At 31.4% G+C, this 24,833-nt stretch overlaps 1 protein-coding gene across 1 annotated transcript in view; it reads right to left on the bottom strand.

Moving 5' to 3' along the window:
- The window catches only part of LOC136980769 (HCLS1-associated protein X-1-like), a 79,880-nt gene that overhangs the window by 24,794 nt on the left and 30,253 nt on the right, over positions 1-24,833 (bottom strand). Inside the window, exon 4 of the mRNA XM_067276959.1 lies at positions 11,011-11,062. Coding sequence (XP_067133060.1) covers positions 11,011-11,062 — 52 coding nt within the window. The remainder of the gene's footprint in view (positions 1-11,010; positions 11,063-24,833) is intronic.

The raw sequence follows: 24,833 nt of genomic DNA, 5'->3' as shown, positions 1-24,833 counted from the left end.
AATGTCTGATTCGTCTTCAGACATTAAGTCAAACTCAGATATCACACCACGTGATGAGTTCAAACTTACGTGTGGTGTGACCGAAATTGCCATGTCTCCAAGAGTCTTCATTGACAAAAGCTTTACTGTTTGTTGAGGAGAGGCTGTTTCTACTAGTAGATCCCCTGACCTCAATTTTTGCGTTTTTTTTAAATGCCCGATGGTTGATTCAAATAGCTTTTGAATCAAAAAAGGAGAACACTTAGCAAGGGGTTTTTCTCCAGTTGCATGTACTATTAAGTAAGCGGGTTGGCTGGAGGTCTGGTTCTTTGTCGCTTGTTTGTTGTTTTTAGGATCCATATTTAAGAATTAATATTCAGCTCCTAGTGACCCCACCCACCATGGAGTCCAACAAGGGGATGCCGTCACATGGGAGACTCCCATAGACCGTCACACCAGGGTTTCCCAGGAGCTATACCCTCACAATGCAGTCAAGAAGAGCACATCTTGTCTGACGTGTCTGCCCGGTCTGCATCGATCGGTTGACTCCAAGCCGAGGTCAACAATGACTCAACGACCAGCCGATTGACTCAAACGGAGCCTGATTTGAGCCTCCCGTTTATCCGAAGCAGGGGCCAAAGCAGTGTGTTGGGGACGGTATGTTGCCCCTCAACTACCAGGATCCCCCTTTCCGGCATACGGGACACCACGCACGGCAAACACGTGGGTGGGCGTTCAGATCCCAGGGATGGTAAAGAAGAGATACTAAACCATCTCTGGGAGGTCCCCTCACCACGGACAGGAACCCACATGCTGTGGATCTACTGGTATACTGAATAAACAAATAGGGATTGTGTTCCTTACTAATCAATGGAGGCAAGGTAAAAAATAAAATCAAAGCCTTTCTTGACAGGGTCTAAGTGTCTATAACTACTGATCAAGTTCATATACTTAACACATCTTTTAATTTCCAACAAAATCGTTTTATTTTAACTAACATTTTTGACCTAATTGAAAGGCCATCAGCAGGTTACAGTTCTAACTTAATGACAATTCACGTAATTTATTTGTCAATATTTTCTTACAACTTTAAACTGTAAATAAATAATAATATATATATTTATTTAATTGATAAATACAAAGCAAAATTACTGTTTTAAAAATATTAAAAATAAAAAAGGGCTGTACAAAAGCTATAATTTTAAAAGATGTTACAGAAATGATCATCATCTCGCAATAAAATTAACATAAAAAGAAAATAAATACAGAATAACAGTATAAAATTAGAAAATACATATATAAAAATGGGCCTCCGTCGACAAATTTGACGAGATACCAGACAGTCAATTTACTAAGAAGCTACAGTATCAATACCAGATAACATAGATTTTCATCAATGTTTAATAAAATTAGGAACAACAATATCTGAAATAGAAAAGAATAACTTACTTCATACCCGTATTAGAGAGAATGAATACTAAAGTAAGATTACATCAATAACACAATAAATAAATTAGTTACAAAAATAAGTTAACGTAAAAAATGTCAAATTTTGAAGAAACGGGATAGCATTAAAGAGAAAAAAAAGCTAATTTTAATTAAGAGAAAGATCTTAATAGTAGATTTATGAAAAAAAAAAAAAGATAATAAGATTATTGAAGAAAAGTGATTAACTGTAAAGAGGAAGAGACTTTTTGGTCTCTGTGGAAATTAATGTTTAGCAATTACTGAAACAACATTAAGTCGTAAAGCATTTCTTAGAATCAAAGTTATTTATCAAGTGGCAAATAACTTATCGCTTAGCTACATCGATCAAATAAAAAAAACAAAGGGTCGAGAATGTTATTACTGCAAATTGTTTATTTTAATGTATTTTTCAATGTTTTTGCATGTTATGTAATTCATTTGTAAAACTGAACTGACATTTATGTTATATCGTCTCATTTATTTTATTGTAATTTTGATTTATATTTAACATCGTATGTGAGTGTGTGTTATTTCATTAGCTTTTTTTAATGATGTAATTTCTTACTTAAGCATGGATGTAGAAGGAATTATTTTATAATTTACATGAATTAATTTAGAAATAACAATGATACTAAAACATGAATTGAATTTTTTTTTAAATGTTTTCAGCGTTCAAGAAAAGAATTAATTCTAAAGGAACTTGAAAACGAGCAAATGTTAAATGTTGCATTAAATTTGGGAAATCTGCCGCAGAGACTCTCAAAATGCTTTGGGAGGGTATGGAATTAAACCACGAGTAAGCCACTATCTTCAAGATCCAAGAAGACAAGACAAATCAGGCAAAGAGAATGCTGATCTTTATATCTTTTTTAATCCTAGGGGGTTGTGTATTGAAAATTTGTTCCTCCCAGTCAAACGAAGAATTCAGACTCTTACTGCAACATATTGAAGTGACTGCATGAAGATTTTTGTTGCAAAAGACCAGAACTGTGGAACAACTAAACCTGGCTCCACCATCATGGCAATTTCTCATATATAGCCTTCAAAATGCAAGCATTTTTAGCAAATAAAACGTGACTAGTCATCTCTCACCCTCTTCACTAGCCAGATTTAGCCTCTTATGACTTTTTCCACAAAATGAAGCTGAACATAAGGGGCAGATCGGCATTTCAATACAGTTGGGAGTCCAAACTGCAATGAGTGCTTCGAAATTTTTGAAATAATGACTTCCGAGGAATGTTTGAGGCTTGGCAGAAGCGGTGAGATTGCTTTATGAATTCAGGGAAAGTCCTTTCAAGAAAATGGTGGCCAAATTTAAATTAGTTAAGTATATTAAAATCTTTATAGACCAAATCTGATTTCATTTTGATCACACTTTGTATGTTGTACATATTAGTAATATCAAGAGATTAAGTTGTGTAAACTATTAATATTTTATTGGGGACATTGATTTTGGCTTTGATGTGTTTACCCATAGGCCTGAAGTAATACAAAATTCTTCCCAAGATAAGTAACTGTTAGAAATCTTTAGTAAGTTATGTTTTATGTAGATCCTATTGTCTTGATTGTTTTTTTATGCTATAAGATATATCTTTTAATAATATATGCATAATATATTATACTATTATATATATCTATCTTATCCGTTTAGTCGTGTCTGACTCTCGGTCACTCTATGGATCAAAGCTCTCCATGCCTCTCTATCCTGCACGGTCTCCTTCAATTCTGTTATAGATAAGTCAGTGTCACTTTTGATTGTGTCGAGCCACAGAGTCCTTGGTTGGCCTCGTGCTCTTTTCCCACTAACCATCCCCAGCATGATCATCTTCTGGAGGGAGCTGGTTCTTATTATATGACCAAAAAAATATAATTTCTGTTTGGTTATCTGGGCTTCCAGTGATATTTTCGGTTGACTCCATCTAAGACAATTTTGATGGTGATCTGTACTGTCCATAGAATGCGCAAATGCAGTCTCCAACACCACAGTTCGAAAGTATCTATCTTCCTTCTGTCCGATTTCTTTAGATTCAAAGTTTCAATCCATATATGACAATAGGAAAAATAATCGCTCTAAGTAATCTGCATTTAATTTAGAGGCAGATGTTGTCTTTGCTCTTCCAAAAGCTGTTCATACTGATCATCGAGGTTTGTCCAAGGGCTATGCGTCTTCCGATTTCGGGACTGCAATCTCCATTACGGTTGATTTTGGACCCGAGAAATATGAAATTTTCCACTACCTCTATTTTTTCGCTGTTGATCATTAGTTTGAGTTCTGTATTCCATGCAGTAGTCATTATTTTGGTCTTCTTGAAGTTAAGAAGCAGCCCTACCTTTGCACTTTCGTGCTTGACTCTCAGAAGCAGCTGCTCAAGATCTTCCTGACTTTCTGCGAGCAGCATGGTATCACCTGCACATCAGAGATTATTGATGTTCCTGCCTCCAATTTTCACTCCAATGTTAGACTCATTCAAATCTGCTTTCCTCATCACCACCTCTGCATACAGATTGAATAGTGATGGTGAAAGGATACAGCCCTGGCAGGTACCCCTTCTGATCTTGAACCAGTTTGTATCAGCATATGGTGTTCTTACAGTGTCTTCTTAGTATATAACGATTGTATGAGCTGGGTAAGATGTGATGAGATTTCCATTTCCTTGAGGCACTTCCACAATTAGTAGTATGTAATATATACAGGGTGGGCCAGCGAAAACGAAACGGCAGAGTGTTCGTGTTCGTCCATGCAAAGCGCTCGGACAGGTCGATTTTACTCTCGAGGGGACATCTGTTGCAATAAAGTTTTTGCGATTCTGAATATTAACTAAACAAACATTTTTTTCAAAATAAATGCTTGTTTAGTTAATACAAAATAAATGAGTTTTTAAAATTTTTTGTTGTCTGTTGTATTCAAAATCGCAAAAACTTTATTGCAAAAGATGTCCCCTTGAGAGTAAAATCGACCTGTCCGAGCGCTTTGCTTGGACGAACACGAACACTCTGCTGTTTCGTTTTCGCTGGCCCACCCTGTATATACACATACTATATTATATACTATATACCAGGGGTGGCCAACAAGTCGATTGCCATGCCAATTTTGGTCGATCGCTAGCGATGTCTTGACTTAATGTATTATATTTGTAACCGAACGCAACTGTATGCATGCAGTTATAACTCGACTCATAAGCAATGAGTGCACTTCGTACTGAAACAGTGTATAAACATAGTATGTATTTCACACTTTCCCCTCCCCACTTAGACTATGCCTATGACAACAAGTCGATCGCGACACATTTTTACGATAAAAAGTAGATCTTATGTGCACAAAAGTTGGCCACCCCTGCTATATACAATTGATTCCGCTTAATTTGGACACATTGGGGCTAATCCATTTAGGCCAAGTTAAGTGGCAGCCCCAATTAAATAAACTAATAATAAATTCTATAATAAAATATGTAATACGTAGGTAAATAAATAAGTACAGTAGAGCGTCGATAAGTGGAACGTCGGTAAGTGGAATGGCCGGAAAGTGGAACGATTTTCAGTCGGACTGTGTCGTGCTGAATCGAATGTTTTTGATACTAAATTTACTTCTAAAGTATAATTTTCATGTTTTTTATATTCTTTAATATATTTATTTTGTTTGTACAAAATGCAGAAATAATTTTTAACGATACGATAGCCTCGATGATTATTATAAAAATTTTCGTTAGGCTTAAAATCGACGAAAATTCAACAGGAAGCGACACGCGACGGAGAAAAATTCAACAGGAAGCGATACACAATGGAGAAAAATTTGAACATCGGACAGGTTAATGTAATTTTTCGTACAAAGTCGGAAACTGGAACAAATCATTAACTGGAAGGACCCCAGTCCCCAATAGGTTCCACTTATCGACGCTCTACTGTAGTTAAAAAATAATAATTAGGTACCTATTTTAATGCTTTATTAAACCAAAGTACAGAAAATATTTGTACTATAAATTTGCCAGACTCACGACGATAGATAACTGATTTGCATAATGCTAGGGTTGCCAAATATTAGTAGTGATGTACACAAGGGTTGACCATTCAATCTGTTCCTGATTGAACAATTTTTTCTTTCTTTCTTTTTAGTTAGAACATGTTCTATCTAAAAAGGGAGAAAGAAAAGGGTTCGTTTAAAAGTCATTTTATGGTCTTCCTTTAAGCACAGTTTCCTTTACTTGGAGATGGGCCACTTGGTGGGAGTGTCTGTAGAATTCGCCATGGTCTCAACAATTGGATGTGTGCTGTCTGAATCTAGACGTAATTATGCACACAATACTTTCCAAGGAAACTCTAGCTGTCTTCCAACTCAGTTGAGAGACCTTGAATAATTGTACGGCAATCTTTGTCTCTTTGCTTTTAAGGGGATTGTCCGATCCAATCCAGAGCAGAGTCAGTAACTTGCATTCAGGTCTGCCTCAGACAAAATTCCCGTGTGATACGTCCCGCTATGTTGACCCTCTCCGGAAAAACCGAACTGCCCGAGAAAAAGACGAAATCGCTTTGTCTTTGCCAACGGTTAGGCCTACAGGACATTAGTGTATGTAGTGCCCACATATTTCCAGAAGATTACTAAAATATATCAAAACTTGCTAAATTCCTTTTCTGCTACTGTCCCAATTAAGTGATTAAATTATGTATTAATTTATTAGTTTGGTTTCCGTTCTTTGAGATTTGACCCAATAAAGCAGCTGCCCCAATTAAACAAAACTGACTGAATATAATATTCAATATATAAAATATATATACATATATCTGATTTATTGAATATTTATGCATCTATTAAATGATATTACAGTTAGTTTCTCAATGAAAGTGGAGTGAGCTATGCTTTTACACAAACTACTGTATAGCATATCCATATTCCAGTTTTAGTTTAACGTAAACAGTAGTGTATCAGGTTTGGGATGAAATCAACTGATGTCTAAACCAGAATTTTAAGCTGACAAATCTTGAGTTTGACTTATACACTAGCATATATTACACTAAAAGTTTCAAATCACCTGTGTATTTTTGTAGCATTAAGTTAATTATAAATTAAAGGAAAATAATAGAGGGTTTAAATTAACATGATTCAACTGCGGATATGTTTAAGAAACTGCAGTTCACCCTGTTTTTAGCAATTTCAGTGTCATCTATGATGAAACCAACAGTACCATTTTGTGGACCTCTTACAGTCTAATATTTTTGAGTGAATGAATTTTTTTGTAGAATGTGTAATTTTGAAGTTATTCCAGTGAATTGATTAAAATGAACCACCATGTATACATATAGGGTGACTTGAAATTCTGTACAAACTTTAATGGGAAATAGGAAACACTAAACCAATTGTTATTAAATGTATGTCCACAAATGTCACAATTGCTGTCAGTGCTAGAGAGACTAATTGGGCAGCATAGCAATTAGCTATTTGTCACCATATCATTCTTAATGCAAACTCCACATTTGTAATATGGCACATTTCACAAATGCTAAGACTGCTGGCATGCATTTAGTGTATCGGGTAGCCAGTGGAGAAGCCCCTTTTAGCGTGTACCATGAATTGTACCCTAATAGACATGTATCAAGCCAACAAACACTTACACATTTGCACTGGCAACCGTGTGAAAGTGAAAGAGTCTGAGTAAACATGCAAGATATCAGTTGGCAGAGAACTAGGTACTGTACACTCTTGACACGGAAAAAGGAATCCTACAGTAGGTCGAAAACAATCATGGCATAAGCATGTGAGCAGTTGCACTAAGCCTGGTTGTGGCATCTGTGGGTATACATTTAATAATGATAAAGGTTTGTTTTGTGTTCTCTATCTCCCATTAAAGTTTATACAGAGATTTTCTAATCACCATATATATGCACATGCATTAATGCATGTTGAATAACTTACAATATTAAGAAAATTTAATAATAAGTGATAACATTTTCTTTTGTCTTAATATAATTTACAATAACATTAAGCAAATTATAAACATCTTTAAAAATAGACAAATTGTGTTTGAAGTATTAGATAGCTTGGATGCTATGGCATTCTGTGAGGTGTCAAGTGTTAAACTTTGAGTCTCGTACTGAATAAAATTTTGTTTGGTATTTTGGATTTTTGATAACATACTTGATGTCAGCTTTCAACTGTGCTATTTTATTTTTCTACCCGAAATTTTCATCTATTCAAATAAATTTTATTGAATCTGACTAATACTTTTACTAAACAAATAGAGTATATATTCATTTTTTAAATCATTATTTCAATAAATCAGAGTACAACTACAGTAAAAAATTAATACATTATTAATTAATCACATAAATGCATTTCTTTGATGTTATCTTAAAAACCAAAGTATTGTTTTATTTTTCTGAATTATTTAAAATTAAATTTAAACCTAAACCAGCATTTTATTTTCAGACTTATTGATTGATTAATTAATTATTGAAATTTGGCCTAAAGCTAGTCACTTACATCACTAGCTCGTAAAAAGAATTAGCAATTAAAAATCAAATCTTCAACTGAAACTTATCTATTGGCCACACATTTTTACTAGTTATATGTGATCAAGATCTCTGTCCAATCTTACTTCTAGACAAATTAATTTGGAATTACTACAAACCGTATTGATTAACCAACTATTGTCGTATCAAATTTCAAAATTAATTAACTTAATTAATCTTAATATAGCCTGAAAATTAAAATGCCGCTTCAGGCTTATATTTGGTGATTGGTTTAAACTTTACAAAACTGAATCAATCGTGTCAAATATTCAATTTGCTCGAAATTTTATTTATCAGCTTAGAACAAATTTAATAAATTTATCTTGGGAATCTAAACAAATCATATTATTGATGTTCATTAAATATATACAAAATCGAAATAGTAAAACATGTTTTGGAAAAAAGTTTCAATTATCATCAATTTAACATAATAAAATGCAATTTAAAATTAATGTTTCTTCTGTAAAGATTTAAATATAAATTAACTAGCAGGTAGGCCCGGCGTTGCTCGGGCAAAAGTAACAATAGCGAAGATTAAGATTATTACGTTATAGTCAACCTTACCCGTTTTCACAGAATGCAAGAATTGGGTCCCCCTGTTTCCGGACTAATTAGAGAATTTTTAGATGGGTCTAAAAATATGTTCGATTTCCTGTAAAAACGAAAAAAACTGCATCTACATCTTGCATGTTGCTTTCTCTTAACAATTCCAACTTGATACTTCCATTGTTGATGGAAGTGTTAAGACTTAATCTTGTCCCTCTCCCCGTGGGGATGTATTTTGAAAAATCCCTTCTTAGTGTGCGTTCTCGTTACATACCCTAACTATTGATATGTACCGAATTTCAACATTCAATTCCTAACTGTTTAGGCTCCGTGCTGATTATTATTATTATTAACTCGTCTCGATTATATATGTAGATTAATTAAATTGTGAATCGTGACCCAAAGGAAGTCGTGAAAAATTTGCCGACAGTAAAATTTTGTAGTACATATTTATGTAAAGCGGCATTTTCGCATCGACAACTATAAAATCAAATGTCGGTTAACTCTGAAGATGCCCTTCTGCAGTAAAATATTTGGCCAAAATTTAATTCTTAATGTAAAAGTAAACAAGGACATCCATCTCACTTTTATGTCTGTAATAAGTCGTAAAATAATACGTACATCAAAAAGATGTTTTGAAATAAATTGTTTTATGATTTATTACCAGTAAGTGATTTTATTTTTATACTTATTTTGTGTATCTATATAACAGATCCTGTATCAGATTGTCTCAGGTAAAAAGGAGTTGGTGAATAAAAGTAGTTTAAACCACCCTGCTCTAAATGATAAAGAATTAAATGTATTGTATGTTTAAAATAACAACGATAACTTAAAGTAATTGAATTATATTGCGTAATTAAGAAACTTTTTCTCAAATTTTAAGCTATTCTTGTCTAAAATTCATAGTTAACTACTAGTATACCATTTAAATGCTTGATTTTTAATATTTCAAGCTAGCATGTTTCATCCCCTTAAAGCCAGAATAGTGATGAGGACACTAAACTCTTTTCTTTCCGCGTAAAAAGAAACTAACGGTTTTCTAAATACTTAAAAAAACTGGATGTAAAACACACTCTAAATTAAAAGATTAAACTCTTCGCCTATATTTATCTTCTTCAGTCAAAACTGATACATCTAAATTCCTTATTTAATACAAAATTTTGAAATTAACGAACCTAATTTATTAAATAAAAAAAAGTATATGCATAAAAACATAATAAGAAGTAAAAACCGAATGACGCACATTAACAAATTGGACAATGCATTTGTCGAGAAAGTCCTTCAAATGCAAATGAAATTATTAGTTTTCATACCGGAGAAAGCAATTTGAATTTGAAAGTGCTCGAATTTTCTAAAACGATTTTTTACTCTTTAAAAAAAAGTAGTTTGAGTTGAATTAACAAGATTGGTTTCACTACCTTTCGTTTGATTATAATGGCATCGGCTATTTTGTGCGCACACTTTTTACAAAAGTAGAAGTCGTATACATATACATTTATACTATAAATTTTTATTTTAAATCAATTTAGTGTACAACAAAACTATTCTCTATTAATTATTTTTAATCTAAATGGAGAAAATTAATTAAAAATAAATTCCAGATATTAAAAGAAATAAGTATTACACGAAGGTGGTTGTTATATTCAAATCGAAAAGTATTTTTCATTACATTAAAACTATTATTAAGTATATTTGCTTATAGAATAAATCACGAGAGTGATTTATTTTAAAATTAAAAAAACATCTTTATATCGCTACATACGATACCCTGTAAATTTAATATTAAAAAAAATTAAATTCGTTTTGCGCACGAGAAAATTATTACGACCGAAACATTTTATTCCTCGATAATAACAGGAATAGAATTTGCGTAACAAGAAGATCAATTCCGAAGAAGGTTAAAATTAAACCAAATAATGTAGTCGTGGGAAAAACCACTTTCGTTCTGACTCAGAAATTGATTGCTTTTCTTGGAATGTGACTCGTTCTTACCGAACATTATTGCTACAAAATAATTATTTGTTTTTTATTTTGATAATTAATAATATGAAAAACGTGCATTCTAATTAATAAATTTTTAAATCTATCATTTAAGAGAGGAAAATATCATAATTAGAAATGATTATTTTTAATATACGATCGTGCATAAATATCATATTGATTAATTAATTGATAAAAATATATAATGAATCTGTAATAAACTTATTATTTACAATAAAATTTCACTTAATAATTTCCTAATTTGTCTGTCTTTCTGATATAAACTAATTATAAGAACTTCACAGATTTGTTATTTAATCAATTATATTTTAATTTGTAGGGTCATTATATATTTTTATGAAAAAATGAAAAAATCGTTGTATTGATTAATTGATATTTGTGCATAAAAGTAATTAAGTTGACAAAAACTAAGATATTTAATTAGATAATATATATCTAGCTATTAACTGCCAATTTATTATGTGAAATTATAAATATATTGAGAAAACACTGAGAAAATATTACTTAAAAATTTACCCATATCTTGTTTTGATTGTAAATTTTTCTGAGAATCAATCCAACTACCAATCTGAAAGAAACAAATTGTTTAAGTTTTTGATTAAATTGACTGTTTGAATTATTCAATTAGTTATCAAAGAAAAAATTAATTAATTAAATACTTTAAATGCACAAAATAAATGATTATAAATCAATAAACACCTAGTAAACAGACAGTATTGACCATCTCCATTAACAAATTTGAAAACATCTAAAATTTCACAATATTTTTTTATAGGATAGTATCTCGTACCTCCATTGATTAAATTTGAATGTTCCAGACTTTGAACACTAAATTTGAGAGAAGTTCAAACTGCATGTACAATGAAAAGTGTCATCTGTTATGCTTTCTCGGTGTAATTGCCATCTTTTATGTGCCTAAGTTGTCTTTCCCCGTGAAAGCATCTCTTGTATTTTGTCATTTGTTTTAGTGTATATTTTTTCTCTTTATTTTAGGCGTGTTTGATTATATATATAACCCCTATCTACAACTACAACAGTAGTCCAAAAGGAAGGTTGTAATATCAATGATTGAAGTGAAAAAAGAACTTATTGTGAAGTATGAAAGAGATACACGTGTGCCGTATCTGGAGGCCATTTTAATTAAGATGTCAAAGTCTAAATGCACCAATAAGCAATTAGAGCAGCAGATGTGGTTAAAGATGTGACGACGTTGACCTCCAGGAGACTGCGTGCGATCGAGATGGAAAACTCCTCCTGGTATGGTTAAATGAGAAGTAATTGGTTAATGAATCATCTCGGAGAGAATGATTTGTCAAAAAGCCAAGCAAACTGTGTATTGAGCTTAAGAAACTGGACATCACTACTACTCCAGTTGTGTGTCCAAAGTTTTAAACTTAAAAACTTGAAATATATATATATTTTAGAATGCGTTTGCTTTCAATTTACTTTGTTTAGATGAATTAGGTGTATTTCCACATTAATACATCTGATAAACTTTAAAATAATTAATTATTTATTTTTGTATTAATATTTTCAAAGCCAAGATGATTCATCTTCAGTTGCAAATTCATATGGAATATTTTTAAATATAATTATTATAGCAATTGCAACAAGCTACAAATCATTTCTTCCGTCATAGTAATATATGAGTAATTTTTTTGAATAGTCAATACAGTGATTAGTTAGTTAACATAAATTACATCTGTGTTAAACAATTGTTATATGAAAAGCCAGGCATATTATAGTTTCTTTATTCACTATTTTTTAAATGTATATTATTCAAATTATTAAAATATACTCTACTTAAATATACAACTTATGATAAAATTGAAAAATTGCCAAATACTGTCTTGGCACCTAAATAAATATACTCATTAACTGTTAATGCTTTGTGGAATACTCAGAAAATATTCTCTCAATTAAAATACATAGTGGAACAACCTTGACAACTGGTTGTCCACAGAACCGGAAAATATTGATCAGTTAGGCAGAGTAATAATTTTTAATGGGGGTCGAAATATTTCATCTATCGAGTGCTATTAGAGATGCAATACCTAGTTCTTTAATGGAAACAAATAAAATACAGTTATCTATTAAGTTACATTATAATTATAAACTTAAAATAATCTGCTTTATTGACGCTCATTAACTCACTTCAATTCACCATTAAAATTGTATTCATATTATATAATGGAGGAAGTTAGTGTACAATTTTTAATTTTAATTTTTTAAATTTTGAATTAATTGGCTGTTTCCTATTCTCTTCTTTGCACTTGACTACCTTGATGCTATTTTTGCTGACAGATTATTAAACTTAGTCCAGGGAAATCCAGGCTTTTTTTCAAAAGCTGTCCTCAAAAAGTTTGATTTTTCTATCAAAATTAATTAATTCTCATTCTCTTCCAAAGACTATAATGTATTTTCATCTTTATGACTTCTTTAAGCTGAAAATCACAAACTGTGTTGTCAAATTTTAGTCAGAAAGTACTAACCTGACTAAGAACTTCTGGAAAAAGTTTAACTGGAAAGTAAACAAAGCATTTTTATAAATAGGACTTATCAGACTGGCTTAAGTTTCGAATTAGCAAAAAGGAGGAAAACTTAGTCAAAAATAAGACAACATATCTTTGTTTCCCTTACAATATCTTTATTTTTTTTTTGAAATTCGAAACTACACCAGTATAATAACTCCTATTTATAAACAAGATCTACGCGGCTACCGTATAAACGAAAATCGCACAAATAATTAAATAAAATTAATTTAAAATATGCGCTCTCCATTTCAAATTAGTGTCTTGCTCCTGTGCAACATACTTTTTCTTTTAGCAATAGAGTCATGCCAGTCATCTATCTAACTCCTTACAGGAGAAAAGTTTTGAATTGAAATGACATGACTTCTGGTTTGTACCGGAAGTTCATATATAGTTAATCGGGGCCTCCATCCGCTAGACTTTCAATAGCTGATCTCGGCTTTCTCCCGTCTAACTCCGTTCCCGAGATTAAGGAAGGACAGACGGTCACATGGACGACATTGGGAATTTATACGTCTACAATTTTCTCAAATTGCAGTTCAACAAAGCCTTCGATTTCATTAACAACATTTCCTAAGGAGCAATTTTGTTTATTTGTTTAAAAGACACAGGTGTGCTGCAAAGTCATTTGAGGCACATTGAACAGGGAACAGAATAAATTCCTGCTTATTGATAAGCATAACCTGGTAGCTAAATGAAGTGGTAAATGCCGACGACTGTCGATCGGGAGACCCAAGTTTAAGCCTGGGTTAGAAAATTTGTAGATGATCCTGACATGTCCAGTCCCATTTCTCATTTTCTGACCACCCTGATTATAATAAGCTTAGCTGAATCAATGATGTGCATGACTAAAAGGCTTCTTGAAGATGGAGAGTTAAAAAAAAAAGCAGAAAAATCCTTATCCTTTTTTGTTTTTGTGAAAATAATAATAATACTAATCCTATTTTTGGAATAAAATGAACACAGAAAAACTTGACCTTGACCTTAACTTGGATCAATTAAGTAAAGTTATAATTGGATCTAATGATAAATTAATGAGAATTAAATTATACCAATGTCTATAGAAGATTGACAGGATTAAGAAAACATGACCATTTACCTGGATGAGCAATTATTGAAGTAGTTTAACTGTATATATATAATATTTATGTAGTTTTAAACTTGCATTTTTTTTATCATGGAAAGTAATCTAGCTTGATTTCCATTTCATATATAAATACATCTATTTAATTAAATTCAACAACTCAAACTGTGTATACATAATTAAGCACTACACACAAAAACAATATCAAAACTACAAAAGCAAACACTTTCACCTGTGTTGAATGATCATAATCACGCTAAAAAAGAGTTTTTTTTTAGCTTGAAAATGACTATTGTTATTGGTTTTACGTGTAGAGCTTAATTAATTAAATCATAAATTCAATATATGTGTTTATAATTACAATTAAATACAATTACACTGATAATTTGCATTGAAATTTTCATAAATCAAGTAATTCTTTTTTTAACAAATTTTGCAAAATGATGATATTTGGATTTTTATATCAAAATGACCCGATGCAAATAAAAGAGCAAAAATATTCTAATTCGTAAAACAATACAACTTAAAACTGGTAAAAAGATCAATTTGTAGAGAAACGACCTTAATTTTCATAAATCCAGTACAAATTTAACGAATAGAAATCATTTTCAGCCTATTTATAGGCCAACATTAGGTCAACCTATAGGCCAACAAGTTACAACCTATAGATTTTACATTCTATTTTAGAAAATATAGTCATTCTATAATAAATATATGTGTTGTAACTTTGACCCGACGTTAGCCGAAAACGTTTGTTTGTTCATAAATCTGTGCTGGATTTAAAGGTTATTTCCATTTCATATATAAACATTTTCTCAAATTAAATATTTTATTCACTTTCTGAAAATATTTGTGATGCAAATCTTACAGCTTTATTCTTTGAAGCTTAGAATTAATCAGAAATTTAGTATGACTCATTTTTTTACAATATAAATCATCTTAATCAGTTAATATATACAGTGGAACCTCACATAACAAGCATAATTCATTCCAGAATTGTATTCGTAATGCGAAACAATTTTTTCCATATAAATTGATGTAAAATATGATGCGTTCCATGCCGAAAAAATACTCAAATATTTTATGTATAATGTTTATACAAAGAAAATTATACAATGTACATTGGTAAGGAGCATGAATCATCATCATCATCATCTTTTCTTCTAGCGTGGAATGAACCAACCTGAATGCAAATTCGATTTGCAGAAAAGAAAAAAGTCACAGATAATATGTCTGATAAACATGCCAAACAATATGCCAAATTCTTGGGCTACGTAAAGGCTATAATTATATATTAGAAATTAATTAATTTGACTAGAAGTAGGCAGTTACGCTTCCATCTCGCATTAAATTTAATGATCAATTCCAAATTAAATTTTAGAAATATCTATATTAAAAATTAATTAATTATAATTATTACATTAAATACGAGATGGCAGTATAACTGCGTACGTCTAGTCGAATTAATTAATTTCTAATATTTAATTATAGCGTTTACGTAGCCCGAGAATTCGGCATATTGTTTGGCGTGTTTATTATATAACGGGCTATGGTTGTTGACGTTTATAAGTAATATGCATGAACACAAGTTTGGAAAAATGTGTGATCACAAGCGACACTAAGATGCTAGCGGAACGAGTGCTAAACACAAACTGATGGAGCATGCGCACAATCTAGAACTTCCACTCTCCTTATCACTCATTATGCGAAACATCGCTCATTCAGTGAGGTTCCATTAGCATAAATGAATTTTCTGAAAATAAAATGTTCCCCATCCTCAACCATAACAAATCTAAACAATTATTAAACATTTATCTAAATTTATGATAATATGCAAATACCTTGCATCATAATTCTACAATAATTATTCTTTATTTAACAAACAAACTCTTCAGTTGTAATTTTAATTTTTAATATGTACAGTACAACATATAATAAAATGTAGTTTTGTTGTCAGAAGATAGATATGAAGTTCTGGATTGGAATGCATTAAGAGTAAGAAAAAAATAAACTATACTACAAAAAAAAAAGATCTCATAATTAATGAAATACTCAATGATAAAGAAAACATTTCTATTAAGAATTATATAGAACATTCAAATTGAGGATAAAAAAGTAAAAAACACATTTTTATTACATAGATACTATATAGAAAACCTAATCAGAGCTGTGGACCATGTCTGCAAGCGTAAAAAAGTCAAAAAACTGATAGTCTACATGTTAACTTCGGTTTAATACAGTTCCTTGAAATTATCTAGAATTTTACCTCATTTTTTTTGAGGATCTTAAAAGATCCTCAAAAAAAATGAGGTAAAATTTAAAAGTGAAAATATTTCTCAAAACAATGCTAAAAATCAACTGTTTTCCATTTTACTAGAGATGGCTGAAAGTTCAAAAAAACATGACAAACACTATTGTACTTCAGGGTGAAATCAAAGCCATGCTACGAGTTCCATTAAGCTTACTATGAGTTTAACAATCAAAAGGACTGTATTTTGCAAAGAAGACCAATGGTTCCTTTGACTTTTTACTCATACAGGCATGGTCTACAGCTCTGGTAAAGTACCAACTGCCTCATTCAGAGCTGAAATTTTATCAAAAATAACTTAGTGTGCACAAAAAAACCTCCGCTATCACATACGTGTACACAAAATTCTCCTTGTCATATTATTATAAGGTAATAAAATTTAAATTATGTATATGCTAGACTGAAGTTTAAAGATGAAGAATTCTTATTGACAACAAATTATATGTTTTAAAGAAAAAACTATAATAAATTAAGTCTGTGTGTGTGGGATTTGACTGTAACTTTGTTGTAAGTTGTTGTTTGATATTGTTCATTTGTCTTTGCAGGCTTATCTCCCATTATGGATAAAATCTTTCAATATTAAATGATTGCTGTTGTTGTTATTATTATGTTGGGTGTAATAGGTTATATTTGGTTGACACAGATGGCTGTGTACTATGCCAGACCAGAGTCAAAGCACAGCAACCAAGACAAAACAAAAATAAATGTATCAAGTGTGTGTGTTTGTATTCAGGAATTTCCTAATAATACAACATGTATTCAATATAGTGGCTTTCTGTAGTGTGATGTATGCATTTATATTCAACTGTAATGTTCCCAGGCTTTTGTGTAGTGTGTGTGGTATCACACCTGTACAGGAGTGAACGACAGTACAATAAGCAGTCTATCCATCTTCCACAGATGCCTTATTTCCTGGGCGAATTCCATGTACTTGCTGATTTTTTCAGTGCATGTGTTTTGTATATTGTGAGTGTTTGGAATGTATACATCTATAAGGTATGTGATTTTATTATGTTTGTCAACAAGTGTGATGTCTGGTCTGTAGTGGTAAATTGTTTTATCTGTGATTATGGCTCTGTCACAGTGTGTGTGTTGTTTTCCAGTACTGTCTGTGGAATCTATTTGTAGTATAGTTCGTGGATGTCTACTAATTTGTGTTTCTTTGCAAGCTCTTGGTGTATTATATTTGCTACTTGATTATGTCTGTGTAAATAATCTGTCTATGCCAAGAGCTTGCAACCAGAAGTGATGTGTTGTGTAGTTTCTGGCATGAAGTGACATTTTCTGCATGTGTCATTTGTGAGTGTTGTATCTTTGAGTATGTGTTTTCTGTAGTTTTAATATTTATGACCTAATCTTGTATGGCAATCATGAACACTTTTGTCTCCAAAAGAGGCATCCCCAAGCTAACCAGCTGTTTGACGTATTTTTGTCAAGTCATAGGGATGCCTGCCACGGAGTGCCTTTCGAGCCCACCATTGCTTAATGGGGTGTTATTTAAATCTGCTAGAGTTACTGCTTTTGTAACTGTGATGTTTCTTGTTTTTGTAGAAAAACTCTCATAGTGGTATTTGTTTGTAGTGAAGGTTTACTACTTTTTTTAATTATTATTGTCATTCTGATACATCTCATCAGAGTGAATGCTATTGATTACTGTCGAGTTAATAGTCAGTCTGATGTAGACACCTAAATTTTCTTAAGTGAGATTACATCTATCGGGTCTTACAATGTTTTTTTTCAATTAAAATAATTCTTTCAACACAGCACTAGAAGATGGCACTGACAATACCTTTAATGCAGAAGTAGCAAACTCTGGTATTATTTGCCTCATACTTTTCCAGAAACCTACATTATTTTTATTCACTGTTTCTTCTGAAAATGCAACTTTATATTGTGTTAGTTTCCTATGTGGAATACTCTCTTCAGAAAATTGAATGCATAAGCAATTTAGAACTATCCACAAATGAAATACAAACAAAAAATGTCAAACTAAACTTACTGATTATTTTATATAATTTGTTGCAATTTTTGTGGTTTATGATATTTTTTATTTTACTTTCTTGTTATTCCTGTGACGGTTTTTCATTATTATTTGGGATGTGCAATTTGCTGTTTTATAAGCGTAATTATCAGCCATTTTGGCATTACCCTCTTGAAATGCATCCCTGCTCCCAAAATGCAGATTTGCTGTCTGACCTGGCTTATTTGTAAAGAATGGATAGCTATAAGTTTTTTTCAGACGGTTCCATCAAAAAGTATAACTGAGCTTTAACTGACCTTCTTTCTGGTTATTAAAAAAGCCAGTTTACAGGTTTAAGAAAAAAATTACAGTTTTCTGCACTATGTTCAATTATGCAAATTCAAAAAATAATGCATTTTTGTACTGTCAATTTTCTTCATTTGTGAATAATCTCAGCATAATTCGTCAGTTAATATAGGACACCAGGAGTCCATGAAGTCATTATGCATTTTATGCAAACAATAAATCTGTTAAAACAGATGAAAGGAATATATTAAATTAGAATGTCTTTAAATAATTAATATACTACATGATTTATAAACATAAAATTAATCTAAATAATGGATTAGTTTTAAGTGAGATCTGGCAATGTTCATTAACTTGATTTTGGAAGAGTCCAATTAAAAATAAAGGGAATTAAAACTGTTATACAGGGTGTTCCAAAAGTTTCCATACATACCAAAGGTGAAATGTAACTTTATTCACAAAACATTAAAATGTTACTATTAAGATCTGTGTCAGTGGATTGATGGAGTAAGGCAATGGAATGCATGGGTGATCTGCCAAACGGGTAACTTCTAGCAGAACTTCCTATGTGGAAAGTGGATTCTGTTTAGTTGCTAGACACAGGAAGAAAACCCAGGACACTGCATGGTGGCCATCGGTCATTCATGAACTAATGACCAACTACCAACGTTCAATGGTTTATTTATTCGGCCGCTGGTGGGCTTGATTTGTTACTGTACAGAGACTTTTGGGTCACCCAGTATAACAAGATACCGAGTATAAGCGTCTTTTCTTATTTGATCAAAGTGCATAAAATGACAATTATTATGCCTCTGTGTTCTTTATTATAGCTTAAATAAAGATGAAATAAATAAAAAATATTGTTTCTGATCAGTAAGACTATTTGTCTGCATCCATAATTTTCCAGTATAATAAAGTCCTGTTAATTGATAATTGTACTTAGTATACAAAGATAAATTTAATGCATAAAATGACACTTTTAACATAAATTTATACTGTTTTATAATTTGTATACTCTTTCAACCATCATTATAATTAATTTCTTTAAAATAAGGTATTTATAGTTTTAAAGTTTGTTTATTTTACTTAACATTTTAATATTCTTTTTACCTTTTTTTACATTAATAAGAATATAAACAAGCAGTTATTTATTGTGACACGGTCAAAATGCCACGATGAAACTTTTTATCATTTTTAATATATTTAATTTAAAATATATGCTCTCCACCTCAAATTAGTAGTGTCTTGCCCCCATACATTATACTTTTCCTGTTAGCAATAGTGTCGTGCCAGTCACCCATCTAACTCCTTACGGGGAAAAGTTTTGAATTGAAATAATGCGACTTCCAGTTTGTATTGGAAGTTTGTGTATATTTAATCAGGGCCACCTGTCTAAGCGTTCCATATCTAGTCTCTTCTTTCATCTATCTAACTCCATTCTTGAGATTAAGGAAGGCAGACAACAGTGGGAATTTATAGATCTACAATTTTTTCAAATTGCGGCCCAATAAATATTATAAAATTGAAGAAAAATTTCATAGGCAATCAATTTTATTCCAACCATCTTTTTGTTTTTTATATAATTTTATAAAATAATTAATAATAAGTAAATAAAAATATTCCCAAGTCAGTCACATGTTTTTTTTTAATATACTATCAGTCTTATATAGTTTATTAACTTGGTATAATTTGAATAATTTTACATTATTTTAAACAATTTTCCTTTTGGGCTTACTCAGAAATTCTGTTATCTTTTTTTGTATAATTTGCAGCCGAAGAGGAGTCGAGACCCAAAATGCAATTTAGTTTGTCCGTCTAAATAAAATACATTCCTATACGACGTCTTTAAATTATCAATATACTATAAGATTTAAAAACAACAATTAGAGGACAAGAAGCTTCAAGTAAATTAGCTGAAGAAAAATTAAGCTACTAAATCCACTTATTAAATTATTTCATCTTGTTAAAGTACATTAATAGTTTTAAATGTTATGTTATAACTTTAATTTTGTAATAACAAAATAACACAAATAATATTAAGTATTTGAAGAATTTTAGGCAATATGGTTATTTTAAAAAGTTGTGTACACTAGACAGGCCATACGTAATTTAAATTTAAAATAATATCTTTCTTTACTTCAGAAATTACTTCATATTGACATTAAAAAAACAAAAAATTTTGAATTCTTGTAGTTGTAAAGGTCCTGGTTGAAGGTTCGGATAACATGATTCCATAGAATCGTGACATCTCAAAACTAATGGGAACGGGGAGTCAATAGTGTCACAACATTTAGTAATTATTTTTCTGAGAAAATTTATTTTATTAATTGAGCTGCAATTTTAAAATATTTTACACCTATAAATTCCCACTGTTGTCCGTCTGTCTTTCCTTAATCTTGAGAATGAAGTTAGATAGATGAGAGACAACAACAGATATGAAAACCTGAGGGCAGGAGGTCCTGATCAACTATATATAAACATCTGGTCCAAACTGGAAGTCATATTATTTTAATTCAAAAATTTTCCTATGATAGGTGTTAGATAGACGACTGGCACGACTCTATTGTTGTTGTTGTTATAAAGGATTAGAGGGCTGTCTGTTATGTAAACCGACTTTACCCTAAGGGTTGAAAAGAAAGAAGGCTGGGAAGAACTTAAGATCGAGAAAAAGAAAGAGAAAGATTGATTGGAAAGTGGAAATGAAGGGGGGCATCAAGAGCTGCATCGGTATTTATTGGAACTAAAATTATACAAAAATAACAAAATGGGATGAATACACAGATATTTACAATACTGGATGGGTTACAACATAGAAAACAAAGAACAATATATGCAGTTAAAAACAAAATTCAAAAATAATAACTGAAATAAAGGCAGATGCACAAAGTAATAGCCCGAGTACCACAAAATAGGCACAGTGATGCTGGTATTACAATAGGAAAAACTTGAACAGTAAGGAATTGTTACAATGTACAGGGGAAAGCGACTACTAACTTTAAGCGGCGAGTATATATTTTAAATTGAATAGATTGAAAATTGCAGCCCGGCACTGTGACCATGTCACAATAAATAACTGCGTGTATTATTATTTTTTTTCCTTTTCTTCTCAATAAAATGTTTGACAAAAAATTGTTCACTTTTATTTCCTGTATTTTCCCTTACAAACATTTATACTCAAAAGCATTAAAACTTACTTCACACACAAGCCAATTTTGTGTACTTTACCAACAAATTAATATACTTATACCATAAAATTATTACTTAATTACACTTTATAAAAATCACAATGTAAATTGTTGCATATGAATATGAAATATTTTAATCATAAGATATTGATGATAATTTAAAATATAGGTAATACATATTCATGCTTATAAATGGGAGATAAATGGCTATTTAATATTATAAACATTTATGGTAACCAAACTTGTGTATACATCTTCACCTTTGTGTGTACACTCCCTTTTTGGTGTGAGTAATTTTTTTGTGTGCACATACATATCACAATGGAATAAGAAAGTTAATTGCATGCCAAATAATGATCTAGTGTAATGTTATGATGGAATATATTCTGTCTTATAGCATTAAAACATTAAAACCAATGTTTTGTTCAAAAATTGCAAGTAGTTTTGATAGTTTACAACTATCCTTTTCAGGCATTTTTCATATTTACATAAAATAAGAACATAATGGACAACACTTTTTAAAAATGTTTGAGATGTATGTCCATGGAATGTAAGAAATTTGACACTTGAAAATAGAGATTAGAAACTATTAAAAATAAAAGTTAATAAACTTCTATAATATAGCTAACTAAAACACTCTTTGTAATAATCTGCAGTTTGACTGTCGCCCGAGAGATGGTTTCGTAAAGATATAGCACTTATCCCAGATTTTTCCAGCAAGACAACATTATCTCTGTCATTGAATAAAAGCCTATGTAAGATAGGTTGGGCAGAGCCAGTAGAATGATAAACCAGAATTTTTTGAGTCTTGGTTGGAACAAGTGGATGAGTATCTGAAAGATCATAAGGTGTTCAGTCAGAGAATGTGAGAAAGTGTGCTAGAAGAGGCATGAGTTTGTGTATGTCTGGAGAGGAAGGTGTGGAGAAAGTTGCAGAATGGATAGTTTATAAGATTGCAATCTCCTTTTGCCTGCTGCTCACCCTTTTTTGAATTATTAATGTGAGGGTATGTATGTATGTATGTATGCATTCAATAGCTAATGACAGTGACTTTAAGTATGGTATTGCAAGCTGTATTTAGGCAAGGTATCTTTTTTAGTGTGTTCAGATGATAATGGAAACATGCTCTTTTTATGCAGTAAACCAAGCAAGAATTTTGCAGATGTATAACCCACCTTATGTACTGCAACTGATATTAACTGCAGCTCTTTATCAACTGCTACCTGACTAGAGGGAAAGAGCAAGAAAGTATTTGAGATTTTTGAATAAAATGTTGGTTTTAATGCCGTAAGACAAAGTATGTTACATTGTAACATTACACTACAATGGGATTTTTCTATGTATAACTTTTTCCATGTGCATTTTTTTCACAGAACCTATAGTCAAATTTCAAAATAATAGTGTAACAATAATATAAGTGTATGAAATAAATAAGAAGGTTAAATAAAAACAATTTAAATCCATTTCACTTATTCAAGTGTAGAACTGATCAGAAACAACTTCACACACATAGGATTGAACACGGGATTTCAGTGGATGCAAGGCACCCAAGTCCAAAACTTAACATTAAAGCCCTGGAAAAAGTTTTAATGGCATTAATTGGTTAAATTAATTTCATTTATACACTTAATCTGAATCATCTGCACTAAATGCCAAATTGGCCATGTCTAATGCATGGTAAAGTTATCTTGATCAAACACATTAATTGATTATTACGCTAATAACAAGTGCATGCACAATAACAACTTGTTTTTTAACTTGCACATTCCTGACACTTACAGTATATTCATATCTGTCAATTTGTGATCTAATCTTTTTGTCCGTTAAAATCAGAACTATTAATTATTATTCTGTTCTGCATTTTGTACACATACATGACACTTTTTTTGCCATTTTTACATACCTAATATAATTTGTATATAAATTCACAAATGAGAAAATAACAATTTGCACTAATAATAATTGTCTATGGTTACTGTAAGCAAGTGGGGCCAGCTCTAGACACTAACAAAGCAAGAATGTACTTGGGATAACATATTTTCAGGGCAACATTTTCTTCAAAATACTTCTATAAAAAATAAAGAAATCAAAATTTGATATGTAGACAGTCATATAAGTCAGCTGCTAGAGGAGGTGTGAAATAAACATAACAATAGATGACATCCTCGTCAAGTAACATCGAGCGGGGAGTGCCGTGGATAAGTCGATAGGGTCCAATTTCCGAATAAATTCAATCAACATCAAATAAACAAAAGTTTAATGAGTTAAGTAAAGTGATAGATAAATAAAAATGGTATAAAAATATATCTAGGTCGAGAGACTAAGTACACCTCTAATTACCGAGAGAGAGTTTACAATGGTTCAAGCATAATACCTCTTTCCGTTCAACGAATCTTTTGTTGAGAGGCGATGAGAGTCGACGAGAGGGTCGAGGTCTGGAAATGCCCGAGGGTTAGGAGAGGCAGACGGACTAGGACTTGACCTACTAGCTTCTAGGAGACTGTCCATACCAAGATTCGGATCTCTGCCCTTTTACCATGCGACCCCTTCCAATTGGGTGGCGGCTTTTTATCAATATGACAGAATATTCATCATGACTCAAACTGACAGATGTTTGTCGGAAATATGCGATAACATCTTGCCATGGGAAATTGAGAGTCGAAAAAAGAAAGGTTTATTTCCCTTTTCTCATCCTTTTCCATAAAATTATAAAAATGTGTCGTTTTTAATGAACAAATAATATTTTAATTTTTGAATTATTAAATAAAATTATTCCCTATCTCCAGTATCTCACATCATTAAAATTCTTTTTTCTGTTTCCAGGCAGAACTGAGATTTGTCAATACAGGTATACCTCACATTACATTGGTAATTGGTTCCAGGAGAAGCGACTTAAGTCGAATTTACTTGTCACTGGGCTAAACCACAAATAACCATTCCCAGTTCTGTATTTTATTTATAAATG

The sequence above is a fragment of the Centruroides vittatus genome, unplaced genomic scaffold (genome assembly GCF_030686945.1).
Source record: "Centruroides vittatus isolate TY-2023 unplaced genomic scaffold, ASM3068694v2 contig_723, whole genome shotgun sequence".
Classification (NCBI taxonomy): Eukaryota; Metazoa; Arthropoda; class Arachnida; order Scorpiones; family Buthidae; genus Centruroides; species Centruroides vittatus.
Note: the sequence above shows the minus strand (reverse complement) of the source record. Positions and strands in the feature narration are given on the sequence as shown.